Source organism: Taudactylus pleione, unplaced genomic scaffold (genome assembly GCF_031769625.1).
Source record: "Taudactylus pleione unplaced genomic scaffold, aTauple2 ptg000086l, whole genome shotgun sequence".
Taxonomy (NCBI): domain Eukaryota; kingdom Metazoa; phylum Chordata; class Amphibia; order Anura; family Myobatrachidae; genus Taudactylus; species Taudactylus pleione.
The window spans coordinates 6,224,066-6,240,440 of record NW_028284488.1 but is presented as its reverse complement, the minus strand read 5'-3'; the positions used below and the strand labels follow the sequence as shown (position 1 = coordinate 6,240,440).

Below are 16,375 nucleotides of genomic sequence, written 5' to 3'. Positions count from 1 at the left end.
TCACTAAAATGTATAAAGTATGTCACTCAGATTTGGCTCATGTTTTATCCTGGTGTTATACAAGAGGACTGTACATAAAGAAATAGATTTCACTTACTTATACTGATCCAAAAACTCTGGATCGGGGTTAACAGGATCCAGTGGTCCATATATTAGATGCACTATGGGTACAAAATGCAAATTAAAATATGGATATACCAATTAACCTCATCTTCAGTATACTGCAAAACATCATGTTTAATGGGTTTGCTGCCCAGTTTAAGTAAAATGCATTTATTTCCAAATTAGCTTAACATATCTTAGATTTCCATTTATCAAATAATGTCAAAATTGCAAATTAAAGAGTACAGTATCTTGATTATTCTCCTGAATATCAGATGACAAAGTTCACATGATCTGAAAGGAGGATAGGTATACGTGCGCTCCTGTGCAGGGGAAATGAGTGTGGTAGTGAGTGTAGGATGTGTGATGGAGGGGTCTGGGGGGAGGAAAGATAGTGGAGGGGATGCGCTAATGTGTAGGTGGGTGAGCGGAATGAAGACTGACGAGTAAATTTGGATCCAACCTATTTTTATTGGGTAGACACAATGCTCCCAAAGGTGGTTCCGTGGGTGGGTATCCAGTGATTTGTACTAATAGTCTTGGTGGCCCCACGGTTGGGGGGGTGGGTAGACCCTTTTAGGGGGCTCCTTTGGCGTGCGGTCCATACTCGTGCACGTCCCCCTGCTGGACCTTTGGTCGACAGACTTGTGGCAACCGGGGTGTAGGGAAGGCTGTTAGCCGGGGTGTCTAATGAAATGGCGGCGTCCCGCTCTGCTGCAAGGTTGACTTACCTACCGGTAGGTGGGGAGGGGTCCACGGTGGGTAGCAGTGGTGGTTATTGTCCTGATGCCGAGCTCGGTGGTGTTCCTGGCCTCCGCGATCCCGCGGGATGTTCAGGTGGACGGGCAGCCACGAAGGGTGATTGGTGGTAGTCACTGGATGGTGATGCGGAGGTCCGCATGCTTCAAGTGATCCCACGATCCCGTGGGATCGGCGTAGTGTCCCAGGAGGGGACAGGTGCAGCAGTGCAGCTGGTGGGAGTATGAGTGTAGCTTGTGGTAGGGTCTCCAACGCGTTTCGGCTTATTGCCCTTTTCAAGGATCGCGGAGGCCAGGAACACCACCGAGCTCGGCATCAGGACAATAACCACCACTGCTACCCACCGTGGACCCCTCCCCACCTACCGGTAGGTAAGTCCACCTTGCAGCAGAGCGGGACGTCGCCATTTCATTAGACACCCCGGCTAACAGCCTTCCCTACCCCCGGTTGCCACAAGTCTGTCGACCAAAGGTCCAGCAGGGGGACGTGCAGGAGTGAGGACCGCACGCCAAAGGAGCCCCCTAAAAGGGTCTACCCACCCCCCCAACCGTGGGGCCACCAAGACTATTAGTACAAATCACTGGATACCCACCCATGGAACCACCTTGGGGAGCATTGTGTCTACCCAATAAAAATAGGTTGGATCCAAATTTACTCGTCAGTCTTCATTCCGCTCACCCACCTACACATTAGCGCATCCCCTCCACTATCTTTCCTCCCCCTCCCCCCCCCACCCCCAGACCCCTCCATCACACATCCTACACTCACTACCACACTCATTTCCCCTGCACAGGAGCGCACGTATACCTATCCTCCTTTCAGCGCTTCTACCTAGCAAGAATTGGTACTCTTGCATACGTTGCAGCACCTACCTGACCCTTCCTCTTCCCCCAACATATAAGTCCCACTCCACCACCACTATTGGAAGCGCGACCCACCCTTATATTGGTTGGTACTCAGATTGCCACAATGGCAAAGGTCCTAGTATTTTCCTCCTCTCTCATCTAGTCACAAATTCAGACAATTATCTCCTTAAGAGTGGAGAAGTTGCCCATAGCAACCAATCAGCTTCTAGTTAGCATTTATCAAGTACATTCTATAAAATGATAGAAGCTGTTTGGTTGCTATGGGCAACTTCTTCACTCTTTAGAAGGGTTGATACATCTCCCCAACAAGGAGCTATAAGCCAGGAAGGCAAGAGTACAGTATGTCCCATTTCCCTCTAGGCAGCCTTTTTGAGCATTCAAGATTAAGCGTAAGCAAAATCAAGGCACCCCGTCTGACTACTGTTAGGATCAGTCCCCTCCCCCAACTCCAGTAGCGGGCAGAATTGTGCAGTATGGAGACACATTCAATCAAAGACCAATGAGATTTAGACATTGTAAGAAATGTAAACAAGGCAGTTTCATCGGTAGTTAAAAGAAATGTATTTGTACAATCCACAGAACTAGAGCCTTTGCAGAACAAAGCGCAAGATCAATTACCCCAGTTCCTTCAGATCAGAAGGGAAGACCCAGTGGTTTTCCCTTCTGATCTGATATTCTTTAGCCGTTCCCATTATTCTGAACTTGAGAAGGCTCAAGAGAGGTCTATGCCAAAAAACTTTTGATTGGAATCTGTGAACGCTATCCTAACGCCCATCAGCACAGGAGACTCTCTCACAAACAAATATAATTCAAGATACTTACTTTAATGCTCCAGTTAATCACAGGAAGTTTTCCACTTCCAATTCATCGGTCTGCCTCTAATAGAACTTTTAGAAAACTACTAGTGATATTAGTGTCAGAATTAAGAAAACTGGGGGTTACGATATGGCCATACTTAGATGACATTCAGGTCATAGGAAGGTCCGAATATACTGTAATGTAAGTGTCAAGACATTTAGGTGACAAAAGAGATGGCTGATTTGTGAACAAAACAAGGTTAGCTCTTTCCTTCACAGCAAATAGAATTTCATGGTATGCAAATAAATATAGAGAACTGTGAGAAAAAGAGGACTCAAAATACAGTGCCTAAAAAAAATCAGGTTCAGATACATCTAAGGCTGTAGAAAGGGCAGTGCAGCCAGTGTCATCCCCAGTGCATGATGCCCTAGGGGCAGCACATCTCTGCCTGCTGCACATGTAGAATTGGAGGGCTCCCTGTGTGTGCATTGCCCAGCTATAGATGCAGCCAGCTCTAGTGCCCGTATCAGCTGCAGACTCTGCAGAGAAAAGAGGGGACAACTTTCCCAGTACAAGACACAACGCTGCCCGCACTGACCACACCGCATCACAGCCTGTCATAGCGTCTGGGAGCAACAGCAACCTAACATGCTGCCTCTCCTTCTCCCAACTTCCCTGTTTACTATTGGCCGCATCCCGACGGCTGCTGATATGCGCTTACTCAGGCGCAGCAGGAGATTCCATTTCCCTATGTCGGTTGAGCCACAACTCTCCCGGCTTTCTTGTAAATACCTTTGGAGTTTGCAAACTGCGATATCTGGTCTCTCTCTTTTTTTATTCTGGAGAAAGTCTTATTTGTTTTTTATTTGAGTGAAACTATTTGCACAATTGGAAAAACTCACTAAGAGACTGGACTGTGGTTAAACATTGAGGCTCTGCAATGTGGTGTGAGCTTGTGAGTTAGAAACATAATTATAGGTTCAGGGGATTATCTTTTCCTCGCTGAGCCACATTGTTACACAGGGCAGACGTCTTTATGCATTCATATAGTAAATAGGAAAGAATACAACATTAATAAGCAGTAGGTGCTGGGTGATAAGTGTTAGATGTTGGTGGAGGGGACACATTTTAGTGTCACAGCAATAGGCAGGGCTAGACACTCACTAATGTAGCTACCATTCGAAATATCCTTGATTTTTTTTCAGTAAATGTCTAGCCTTATGATCACAGAGAGTACAAAGATCAGCATGAAGTATTTTTCTGGAGACTAAATTGGTTTCAGAAGAATTGATAATTCTTTTTTTCCCAAGAAGCGAAGAGAATTTGCCCCTCTATTAGGTCCTTTGTGGAACCATGAGATCATCAATTCAGTGCTTACTGCTCTGATTGATGCCCTGTTTGAACCAATACAGGAAGTCTCACTAATGCTGGGCATACACTGCCAGATAAAATGTCAGTCAGACCGACAGACATTTTATCTGGCTGGCTGCCAGCCGCAGATGTCCGCGGCATACACTGTGAGAGAAATCTCACAGTGTATAGCCCGACATCCGCGCTCTGCCCCCGGGGGAGGAGACATTTCCCTGTTCCTTCCGTAGGAAGGAACACAGGAAATGTCTGTCTGTCGGCCGCGCTGGGCATACACTGCCCAAAGCGGCCGACAGTTTCCCGGGTAAATATCGCATCGGACGGGCATGCTGGACAATCCAGCATGCCCGACCGAGCAATATTTAACCCTCGGTCGCCCGCATACACGCTGCAATTACCGCGGCGATCCGCCGATATCGGGCGGATCGTCCCGATAATTGCAGAGTGTATGGCCAGCATTAGATAGGTAACAATGAAGGTTGTGTTCCTGGTGGCAATTGCTTCCAGAAGGTTTGGAGAGTTAGTGTCATTATGGTAAAAAGAATACCTTCTAAAGATCTACCAAAATAAAGTACTTCTGAGAACCATTCCAACTTTCTAACCCAAAAGGTGGTATTTACATTCAAATTAAGCAGTAGATTGTTTTACCAGTTTTTTACCTATAGCTGTTGGATGGTAAACAGACAACTGCATTTAGTGTGAGCGATTACTGTGAGTTTATCCAGGACAAAGAGTCTTAGGAATACCAAACAGTTAACTGTGATTTCTGCAAGACCCTTCCAAAGCTATCTCTACATTGATTAGAGAAGTAACCATACAAGAAAGGTGAACATAAAGTGCCAGAAATACTGAGCTCAACTATTTAAGCACATTATTGGGCAACGAAAGCTTAGGCCTTGGTGATCGAACTGAACATCTATTCACACATTTTCTAGCCGTTTTTCTAGCGTAAAGCGACTAAACCCGTCTAAAGTCCTGGTTAGGGCACACAAACTACAGTTGTGACGCCCAAACCAAGGACTTTTTGCATAATTTTTCTCGCCAGCTCAGGGGGCTGCAAGCAAAAATGTGTGCGCTCGCTGCACTTGCGCCTAACCGGAGTAACAATTGAATTGCTCAATCGGACGTCCATTAGTTAAAGACACTCAAAAAACAACTGAATTCCTCCACTTAGTTTTGGAGACATGCTCTCTACACAGCACCTTAAATGTTTTATGGACTGCACAGTTGGTGTAGTGGTTAGCATGACGTCCTCACAGCACTGAGCTATTGGGTTTGATTCCCACCAAGGCTCAATCTGTGTGGAGTTTGAATATTCTCCCTATGTTTGTGTGGGTTTCCTCCGGGTGCTCTGGTTTCCTCCCACACTCCATACGCATATTGGTAGGTTAAATGGATACTGACAAGGATAAATTTATGTATATTTTCTGTAACGTTCTGTGAAATATGTGTCTGCTATATAGATAACTGGTAATAAATAATTATGTAGCACATGTGACTTGATTTCTCTTTGTGGCTCTCCCTATTGTTTGGTATGTCTTATTGTAAATGGCTGCCATGGAACATTGAAGGGGTAAATAGAGAGTTATAATCACTGGTAATTAATTTACTTGAAGATACCACATGAGAGCTCAGGATTACCACCCACGTTTTCCAAATGTTATATTCTGTACAGCCAGCTTGGGAAATCACTGAACGACATAGGGGAAGATGAGAAGCCGCATTATATACCTTATGGGGAAAGATTTCTTATTTAAAGACTTGTCAGGGTGGCATGCCGTAATCATGGGTGCAAAAGAAAGTCCCAGGAAAATACGACAGCGTTACAGTACATCCCATCTAGTCACGGATTAATAATAAAAGAGCAAAAGCATCTTAGGCATATATAGTGAGTTGAACATTTTTTTGTACTATTAATGCAGTTTAAAAAAAAAGTAAAAACAAAATGTTGGTACAGTCGACTGCTGCTAAGAAAAGCAAAAGGAGAGAGCTGGGGAAAAGGGATTGGGGGGCTGAGTGGACAGCCCAGTATGTGCTACAATGTTAGGGGTCTACTGTATGTACTAAGCCTTTTAGAGTGATAATGAGAATGGAGATAAAATGCCAACCAATGAACTCCTAATCAGGATGCGTGCTTGAAACAGGCCCCCTGATTAGCATATTAGACTGCAGCTACAAGCAGAGAGGCGGAGATGGCATTAGAAGAGTGTCTCGGCTGCTGGGCAACAAGTGGGACCAGTAGACAGTGTGGCTGCCGCATCATGCAGTGTCCCGACCAGAAGGCCGCGACCAAAATGCAATGCAGCGTCGCATCATACAGCGTCCCGGTCACCTAGTAACTGCCGGAACGCTGCCTATAGTGTGAGCCATCACAATCAGCGCGGCAGCTCATAACACCTGCTAAATCATTAGCTCTACCTTTCAGTTGCTTTTTTTATTCCCTCCAGACTAGTATGTTTTGTGTGATCATGTGTGTTCGTTTTCTGTGTAAAGTGCCCTCTGGTAAGTGTTGCAAAAATAAAATACAATTTTAATGTTTTTGCTATAGATTTAGCATCTGTGTGTGCAAAAATGTTGCTCAGCTTATTAATGGTAATGCAGCTTCCTATTTTACACAGTTCTTCGGAAGTTATGGATTCAGTGCTACAGTGACGTGTGGTGAGGTCAATGGCTGGGGAGGCACACACGGAGATGGGTTTGAGTGCTGGAAGCCTGTCTCACGCCATACGCACTGTAACTCTCCCCTCACTATACAAAGCTTCAGTGTCCATTGATTCTCCTACCTGCATCACTGTATCTTCTTACTGCTGCTGACTGAGCTCCGATCTCTAAACACTGCAGTGCACTTCCTGGTCACATGGCACATCCAAGGTGTCCATCAATGCTCAAGGCACACACCCCCATACTCAGAGGCATGCCTCTATTAGCTCTCTTTCTGTGCAGCTTACTGCCCATAGTGTGGCCCCACTCCCGGCTCTGCAAGCAGTATCTGACTATACAGAAGCGAGGCTGAGCTGTTGCTGCCTCATCTCTCGTCTCCCTGCAGTCCCAGGGAGCTCCACAAAGCTGGTGAGTGTTAACTATAAATATGATTACAATAAACAAAGATGTTTATAAGTTATAAATATCTTATTTGCATTATTCTAATCATTTTTATATCAAATCTCAGGAGAGCCTCCAGTGCCTACCCTGACAGCACGTCCCTGCAGTACTATCAGCCGGTATTTGCACTACCATTTACAAAGGAGTGGAGTCTAATGCACAAGTGCTATTCACCAAAGAATCCTGCCAGGTGGTTTGGACTTTGCTGTACCTGACACACAGGACTGGCAGGTAGATGGTAGTTAGCATTAAGAGAAGCCAATAAGCCAGGATAAACCCAATGCTTTTAGGTGCATCAAAAGTAATGGACTTCCGAATCGAGCAATAATTGAATTGCTCTGACCGATGCCCAAAAAAACAATTGAATTCCCCCCCCAAAGAGAAATCCCTAATGGTGGCCATACACCGTTAGTCTTCAGTTCTGTTTACATTAAGGATGTGTGACAAAACGTTGAGTAACAGCCACTTCTGATGATCTAGATACTGTAAATGTTTTCCATCAGTATAACCAAATGGATGAATACTCACAAGGAACTGATGTATTGGTCAGAGCTCCTACCCACCGATCCCTGTGCTTTCTGCGCTGGTTTATATACTGCAAAATACTAAACACCAGATAGATGGTAAGCAGATATCATGCTAATTGGAGATATTAATATAAGCCAATAACTAAAAGATTACAGGTAGTAATGACATGTAAAACATGCAACAAATAACGTCAGTTCTTCTTTTGGGCATGAAAAATATGAGATATGGTAAGAACTTACCCTTGTTATCTCTATTTCTACGAAGTCCATAGGGTTCCACAGGATACCTTGGGGTAGAGGTGTGACGTCAGTCGCAGGGCACCAAAGAGTTAAGCTTTCAGCCTCCCAGGATGCACTAGGTCCCCCTCCTATACCCCGCCCCCGGGCCAAGGCACCTCAGTTAGTTACCAAGCCATAGGCCGGAGGAGGAGAAGGAAGAGAGAGAACAAAGATCTGGACACACACAAGAATCACATTCTCACCAGAGGGAGATGGAAAACCGGTGACCAGAGCAAAGCCCATCTGCAGCACAGGTGCGACAGGGCGGGAGTCCTGTGGAACCCTATGGACTTCGTAGAAATAGAGATAACAAGGGTAAGTTCTTACCATATCTCATATTTTCAACTTCAGGGTCCATAGGGTATCCACAGGATACCTTGGGGATGTCCCAAAGCAGTATCCTTTAAGGGTGGGGACGCTCCTGTGCAGAAAGGAGAATCCGCCGCCCGAAGGAAGCATCCTGAGAGGCGAAGGTGTCAAACCTGTAATACCTCACGAAGGTATGGACAGAAGACCACGTAGCAGCCTTGCAGATCTGAACTGCCGAGGCACCACGTCGAGCTGCCCACGAAGGACCCACAGACCTAGTGGAATGAGCCTTCAGAGAAGGAGGGACCGGTAGGCCTTCATGAAGATAAGCTTCAGAAATAGCCATACGGATCCAGGCTGCCAAAGTTTGCTTTGAAGCAGGCCAACCCTTTTTACAGAAGCCATAGAGGACAACAAAGCGTCCGACTTCCTAAACGAAGAAGTGCGGTCAACATAAGTCCTTAAGGCCCGCACAACATCCAAAGAGGCCTCACCCACGGAAAGACCCGGTGAGTTAAAGGCCGGAACAACTATTTCCTCGTTAACATGAAACTGGGAAACAACTTTGGGAAGAAACTCGGGCCGAGTGCGGAGCACTGCCCTGTTCCCATGAAAAACCAAGAAAGGGGGTCTACAAGAAAGAGCCTCTAACTCAGAAACACGTCTGGCTGAAGCAACGGCCAGAAGGAAAACAGTCTTAGCTGTTAGCCATTTAATATCCACTGAGCCCAGTGGTTCAAACGGCGGTCCTTGGAGAGCCCTCAGGACCACAGCCAAATCCCAAGGCGCCACAGGTGGAACAAAGGGCGGCTGAATACGGAGAACACCTTGCATAAAGGTGCGCACATCCGGGATTGTAGCAATCCTACGGTGAAACCAGACAGATAGGGCCGAAACCTGTACCTTCAAAGAAGCAAGGCGAAGCCCATGATCTAGTCCCGCTTGCAGGAAGGCGAGAATCCGAGACAGACGAAACTCCCGCGGTGCATAACCACTCGGTCGACACCACTGGAAGAACGTATGCCACACGCGATGGTTTATCCTCGCGGAAGACGGTTTCCGAGCTCGTAACATGGTACGCACCACAGAGCTGGAAAACCCCCGGGACCTCAGCATGGCCGTCTCAACAGCCACGCCGCCAAAGACAGCCGAGTCAGGTCCGGGTGAAGACAAGGACCCTGAGACAGAAGGTCCGGTCGTAGCGGCAACCGCAGAGGACTGTCCACGGACAGACCCTGAAGGTCTGAGAACCAGTGCCGTCTGGGCCACGCGGGAGCTATCAACAGGAGCGTCCCTCCTTCCTGTTTGAATTTCCGGATTACCCGTGGAAGAAGGGAGACCGGAGGGAACAGGTATGCGAACCTGAACGTCCACCGGACGGACAGAGCATCCACCAGAGACGCCCCTTCGTCTCTTGTGCGAGACCCGTACACCGGCAACTTGTTGTTGTGCCGGGACGCCATGAGGTCGATTTCTGGAAGACCCCACCTGTCCACCAGTAGTTGAAAAATGTCCGGGTGCAGGGACCATTCCCCTGGATGAACGTCCTGGCGACTTAGAAAGTCCGCCTCCCAATTTAGCACTCCCGGGATGAAGACCGCTGATATGGCCGGAAGATTGCGCTCCGCCCAAACCAGGATCCGAGAGACCTCTACGAGAGCCGCCCGACTGCGAGTTCCTCCTTGCCTGTTTATGTAGGCCACTGTGGTAGCATTGTCCGACTGGACCTGCACCGGGTGACCCTGGAGAAACCGCTGTGCCTGCAGGAGAGCATTGAAGACCGCACGGAGTTCCAAGATATTTATTGGAAGCTCCGCTTCTGTCGGCGTCCACCTGCCCTGGAACAAGTGTGGACCCGAAACTGCTCCCCAGCCCCGAAGACTGGCGTCCGTTGTCAACAGGACCCAATTTGGAACCCAGAACGGACGTCCCTTGTTGAGGTGGGTCGTCTTTAACCACCACGCAAGGGACAGGCGAACCTCCGGGGTGAGCACAATCGTCTGGAACTTCAGAGACTGAGGCAGCCCGTTCCACTTGGACAGGATCAGGTGCTGCAGAGGTCTGGAGTGAAACTGGGCGTATTCCACCATGTCGAACACCGACACCAAGGAGCCCAGTAACCTCATCGCCGAGTGTAAGGACACCCGGCGGCTGTGCAGACAACTGCGCACCCTTGACTGTAAAGCAGAGATCTTGTCCTCCGTCACGAAGATCCTTTGCTGTCCCGAGTCCAATAAGGCTCCAAGATGCAGAATCCTCCGAGACGGGATTAGAGTGGACTTCTGCCAGTTGATTAGCCAGCCGTGCCGTTGCAGCAGTGCAATGGTCAGGTCCAAGTGGTGTAACAGGAGCTCTGGAGATCCTGCCACCAATAACAGGTCGTCCAAGTACGGCAACATGCGGACTCCTTGCAGCCGCAGAGAAGCCGCCATGACCGCCATCACCTTGGTGAAAACACGTGGTGCTGTCGCCAGGCCAAAAGGTAACGCCCGAAACTGGAAGTGGTCGCTGCGGATTGCAAACCGAAGGAACTCTTGATGGCGCAAAAGAATAGGGACATGCAGGTAAGCGTCCTGTATGTCCAATGACACCATGTAGTCCCCAGGTTCCAGCGCCAGAATGATGGACCGTAGGGTCTCCATCCGAAACTTCGGGACCCGCAAAGACTTGTTGAGTGCTTTGAGGTTGAGAATCGGACGATATGACCCATTGGGTTTCTGTACCAAAAATAGATTTGAATAGAAACCCTGGCCCCTCTGGGAGAATGGAACAGGCACTATAACTCCAGCCTGGAGCATAGTGTGCAATACCTTCCGCAGCTCCGTAGCCTTGTTCCGGTCTGATGGTAGACCCGTGGTGAAGAATCGAGCCGGGGGTCTGTGCCGGAAGGAGAGGGCGTACCCGTGGGAGACCACCTCCAGAACCCAAGTGTCTGTCGTAGTGAACGACCAACACCGGGAGAACTGCAGCAGGCGGCCTCCCACCCTGGGATCCCCCAAGGGGAGACCCGGACCGTCAGGCCGCAGGCTTGTCATCTGGCTTGGGGGCCGGACGTCTGGTACTCCATGCCTGTTTCCGGGGCTTGACCGATTTCTTAGGGCCAGCCTGTCGAGGAAACGACTGTGGTTTGGGCCTGCCCTGGGCCCTAGATGACCGAAAGGACGATGGTCCAGAACCAGAAGGAGCAGCGGCCGACGGGAGACAAGCAGATTTGGCTGCCGCCAGCGTGGCCACAATCTTATCCAGATCCGGACCGAAGAGAACTTCTCCGGTAAACGGCAACGCTTCCAGACCTTTCTTGGAATCTGCGTCCGCCTTCCAGGATCGCAGCCACAAGGTGCGACGAGCAGCTACCGCTGCTGAAGAAATTCTAGACACCAGAGTACTAATGTCTAGAGCCGCCTCGTTGATGTAGGTGGCCGAATCACGGAGATTGCCAATCAACTCCGCCTGTTCGGCCGGACAGTCAGATTCAAAAGAAGCCTCTAATGAATCCGCCCAGCGCTCCATCGCTCTGGCAACCCAGCAAATGGCCATAGCCGGCCGTGCTGCCCCCCCTGCAAGGGAATAAGCGGACTTCAGGCAGATTTCTACCTTGCGGTCCGTAGCATCCTTAAGGGAGGACATGGATGGCATCGGCAATGTGGCACTACGGACAAGACGGGTCACGTGAGAATCCACCTGTGGAGGGGATTCCCACTTAGCAAAATAATTATCCGCGAACGGATAAGCCACCGCCAGGCGTCTCTGCGGCTGGTATCTTTTGCCAGGTTGTTTCCACGCCTCCTCTAAATGGTCCACCAACTGACCCGAAAGAGGAAAGACTGTGGCATCGCCCTTCACATCTTTGAAAAAGGCATACTTAGATTTAGCCGCTGGGGGAACTTCGTCCTCAATCACCAAGGCTGTGCGGACCGCCCGAATAAGTCCAGGAATATATACTTTGGACTTAGCATCAGCGTCCTTAGTATGGAGAGGTTCCTGATCGTAAGGATCCAGAATCTCCCCATCATCAGACGTCCCTTCGTCATCCTCATAAGGAGCGGACAGAGACGCCACCGGCCTTTTATGAGGCCGCATCACAGACTCCCCTTGCAACACATCCGACAAGTGCTGTACAGAACTCGTCAGGGAGTTAACCCACGCTGGCTCCTGAGAACCCGGGAGCGGGGAAATAGGGAGACTGTGGGGTACCACCAATTGTCGTGGGAACCCCTGCATGGGTGACGACACCACAGACTGCTGGGACAAACCCATCGGAGTAAACGCGGGCTGCGGAGCTAACTGGCCCACTAAAGCTGTTAACGCCTGAGCGAAACAAGCCCAGGGCGGCTCCTGTACCGGTGCTGTAACCGTAATAGGCCGCGCCATGGACAAACACTGCCGGCAAAGGCCCTCCGCGCTACCCTCCCCCTCCGCTAACGGTACTTTGCACGTGGTACACTGTAGCCGGAGGGGAAAATCACTTTCAGACATGATGGCACCACGTATGTGACCTCTCTCACCAATTAAGTATTAAATAGGCGAGAGACCACCCTGCAGCACCGCACCGCAAGGGCTTTAGCAGAAAGAACAGGGACAGTAATAAAGCTGACAGTTTAGAGAAGAAAAGTTACAGGCAGCGCTAGCACAGTCACATACAATGCAGAGAAATAACAATTCCTGCACTAACAGCGCTGATCACTCAACTACACAGACACAGGGCCTGGTAGGACACAGCGCTGCATACACAGACCTGAGCCACAGCGGAGGAGAGGTATGCGGGGGGACCCAGACCACGATGCTTCCGTCCAGCGCTTCCAGCAGCGTTCACCATGCGTTGCAGAGAAGATGGCCGCCGAGGAGCAGAGAGAAGCTGGCCTGGGGGAGGAGCGCTGACACAGGACCAGTCAGCACAGTGCAGAGAGGGCTGTGTGCAGCGGGGGAGGCGCCGGCTGTGAGACAGGGAAGGCGCGCTCCCCTGGCATGCATTTAACCCCTGGGACGCCGCAGCGCTACCGCTCTGCTGCGGTCCGCTGTCCCAGGGGGTAGTGGAAGCGCAGGTTGGTCGCCTGGCTCCACGCTGCAGCCAGTCCCCAGGGAGCCCCCTGCCTGGGGACTTAGGACCATGTGATCAGCGGGGACCCACCGCGGGACCCCGCTGCTTACCTCTGTCCCCCTTGAATCCGGCCATGGTCCGGAGCATCTGGGGTCACCGCTAGCTGTGACCCCAGACGCCCACCAGCATCCCCGGATCAGTACCGGCGTTCTGGTACCGGCGGGGTGTAGGGAAGACAGCATGGACGTCAGGACTGACTGTCCATGCTGTTCATCCAGATGTGCAGCCACAGCTGCATGAAGAAAAAGCTTCAGGGGCTCTTCTAGCCCCCACTCCAACAGGTGCACCCGACTCCGGCCGAGCACCAAACTAAACTGAGGTGCCTTGGCCCGGGGGCGGGGTATAGGAGGGGGACCTAGTGCATCCTGGGAGGCTGAAAGCTTAACTCTTTGGTGCCCTGCGACTGACGTCACACCTATACCCCAAGGTATCCTGTGGATACCCTATGGACCCTGAAGTAGAAATACTGACAAAAACTCCTTTTTTCAGCATTTGTTAACTAAATAAAATATAAAAAACATATAGTGGTGGTGAATGGAGAAGAGCCACTGCTAGGTAAGGATGGTGTCTGTACTGTACCTGTCTACCACTAGATTCCCTTCATTTGTCCTCAGAGCTGTCCACATATCCCAATATTCAGCATCTGAGGGCTGTGTAAAGGGACCAAACACTTCACTTATTCTGCCGAGAAAAGATATTAAATAGAGTTTAGGAAAACTAATGACAATATAGGATACTAAACAGTTGTTAATAACCAGTTGCTACTCATAGGGACTTTGAGAGAAGGTGGAAAATGCAGTAATAACAGACGGCATTCCATGTGAATTAACTAGCTGGGTGAGGGACATGTGGAGTCAATGCAGCACCCAATTGAGTGTCATTGTTACTTCCTCATTCACCAGGGGAAACATTTGCAATTATTGCTCACCCTTTACTGAAGAAATAGAAGTTCATCAGCCTTGTTAGTATTGGTGAAAAAATCCCACCATCTTTCAGCACCTACAATGGAAAAATGAAGAACAAACATTGTGTTATAGAGTATAGTCAACCTAAGCTACAAATCAGAAAGAAATAAACATTAATGCCTCTGTTTTCAAACTCAATTGCTTACAGAATTACTGATGCTATAAAATGTTATGCATATTTCAGTGCGGCTAGTTAGAGTTAAGTGTTTTATTGGATTAGACATTAACCCTCCCTTAAGCAGAAAGATATTTATTAGAGATGTGCGGTTCGGTATTAAGGTACCCATCCATCTGCAATGGATTTCTGCGATCCGATCGGAAATGCCGATCTGCCGGGTGGAAACGCCGACCGGTCACCATCGATGTTCAGCGATCCGTCGCAGGATCGCTGAAATTTTACATGTTAAATGTCCTCAAGTAGACAATCACGATCATTTTTTGATCGCGATCGTCATATCGGGAAAATCCAACATGTTGAATTTCTGCGATCCTGCGATGCCGGGGTTGCAGCATCGCGGCAATCCATCTGCGATGGATGGGTACCTTTACTCGGTTATGTTCATATCCTAAAAACGCCATCATATTGGCTATCAATCTCTCACGTGTTTTGGATAAAAAATAAGATAGATCCGAACTAAACCGAACTTGCAATAATTTGGTGAAAAGAACCGAATATATCCGAACCGGCACAGCTCTAATATTTATACAAACATATTTAGTACATGAACACTGATGACGAGGAAAAACACTGATCAATAGACAGAGATAAAAGAGAAAGGTTAATTTTAATAATTCCAAAAATTAGCTGATACAAGTAACTTTTTATTATCCCTATAGGTGAATACATTTTGGAGTTTTTGAGCCTATATAAGACCTTTTCTGATTAAATGGTGCCTGGATGATGGAAATCACATTCCATAACAGCACAGGTGTACACCCAATATTTACCTATGAGGAAGGGTAACAAATAAGACATGTTGTAGAGAGAAAAAAGTCCTGCAGACAATTCACTAAACCAGAAATTTCCACAAGAGCCATCCCCCATACAGCACTAAACCAGAAAGAAGCTATTGAATATTTCTGTTTATTTTATTTTGTTAGCCCTTCATATTGCTTTAGCTGTTAACCTGAAGCAAACTGCTTTCTGTGACAAAATTGAGAAAACATTTTTTAATAGGACAGCACATTTACATTTAAGTAAAATGTAGCAGGGAAAGTTTTTGATACCACCCTATCTGTACAACTGCACCTGAGATTGATATGACTGCTGACTGGCATATACAGGTCTCAGTGCAGGGACTGTACGCACTTACTCCCTCTCTGTACTCTACATTAGACTGGACAGGCAGGAAAGCGGAAAGACGAGTCAGACACAAGAGGAGCAAGTGTCAGATGTGGGTAAATCTGTGTAAGCACACGTGTGCAGTTATTTGGGGCATGTCTACTATACTTGTGGAAGAGTTGTACATCCAAACTCAGCATCAGCCCCAATGTAACAAAGACATTTCTACGGTGGGTCTGTATTTTTACAGCTACGTAAATGACCTTGAGAGACTGCAAACACAAAGCTTACTAATATGAGCCCTGATTTAACCAACCTTCTGTATAAGTCTGGGATGGTGGGTCTCCGGGAAAATTCCTGCAATTGAAAAGAACACAAAAGATAAAAAGAATGTGTTTTCTTGCAAATAAAAGTGTAACTACAAAACTATATGTGGAAAGTCTCCCGTTACCCAAGTAAAAAATCTGTAACTGTTTAATGTGGATAGCTACAAGCTGGGTCTAAGTACTGGAAGCCTCAACCTTTCAATGAAGTGAAAAGGAAATTCAATGATCGAGAAGGTGTGAATATATAATAGAATATAAAATAATATAAAATAATGAGAGGTACAGAAAGTTTTGTTTTGCCCAGAATAGTCAATTGCAGCATTTCTCAGAGCTCACGGTAAAACGAACCACACGTGTCAATCAGCATAGATTGGCCTGAAATTGCCCCAAATGTGTGGCTCCAACAACCACCAAACCATTTCAAAACCATTCGATTGAATCAAATTTAGGCAAAAATACAGTAGCCATCTACTTTTAGTGCGTATGCAGGTGGACTGTGGGATTAATTCAGCAAGGATCACAATATAGCACACGCACGCAGTTTTACTACGAATATATGCGAATCCATAGCAATCACAATGCCGCAGCACCACT

At 48.1% G+C, this 16,375-nt stretch overlaps 1 protein-coding gene across 2 annotated transcripts in view; it reads right to left on the bottom strand.

Annotated features, from left to right (window-relative positions):
• The window catches only part of MEST (mesoderm specific transcript), a 59,722-nt gene that overhangs the window by 16,429 nt on the left and 26,918 nt on the right, over positions 1-16,375 (bottom strand). Inside the window, exons 7-11 of one of the 2 annotated variants that reach the window (XM_088468687.1) lie at positions 15,772-15,812; positions 14,137-14,207; positions 13,788-13,889; positions 7,524-7,600; positions 98-161 (exon numbers count right to left, since the gene is read on the bottom strand). In XM_088468687.1, the coding sequence (XP_088324813.1) occupies positions 98-161; positions 7,524-7,600; positions 13,788-13,889; positions 14,137-14,207; positions 15,772-15,812 (355 nt within the window). The remainder of the gene's footprint in view (positions 1-97; positions 162-7,523; positions 7,601-13,787; positions 13,890-14,136; positions 14,208-15,771; positions 15,813-16,375) is intronic. The other variant, XM_088468688.1, reaches the window with a different exon arrangement.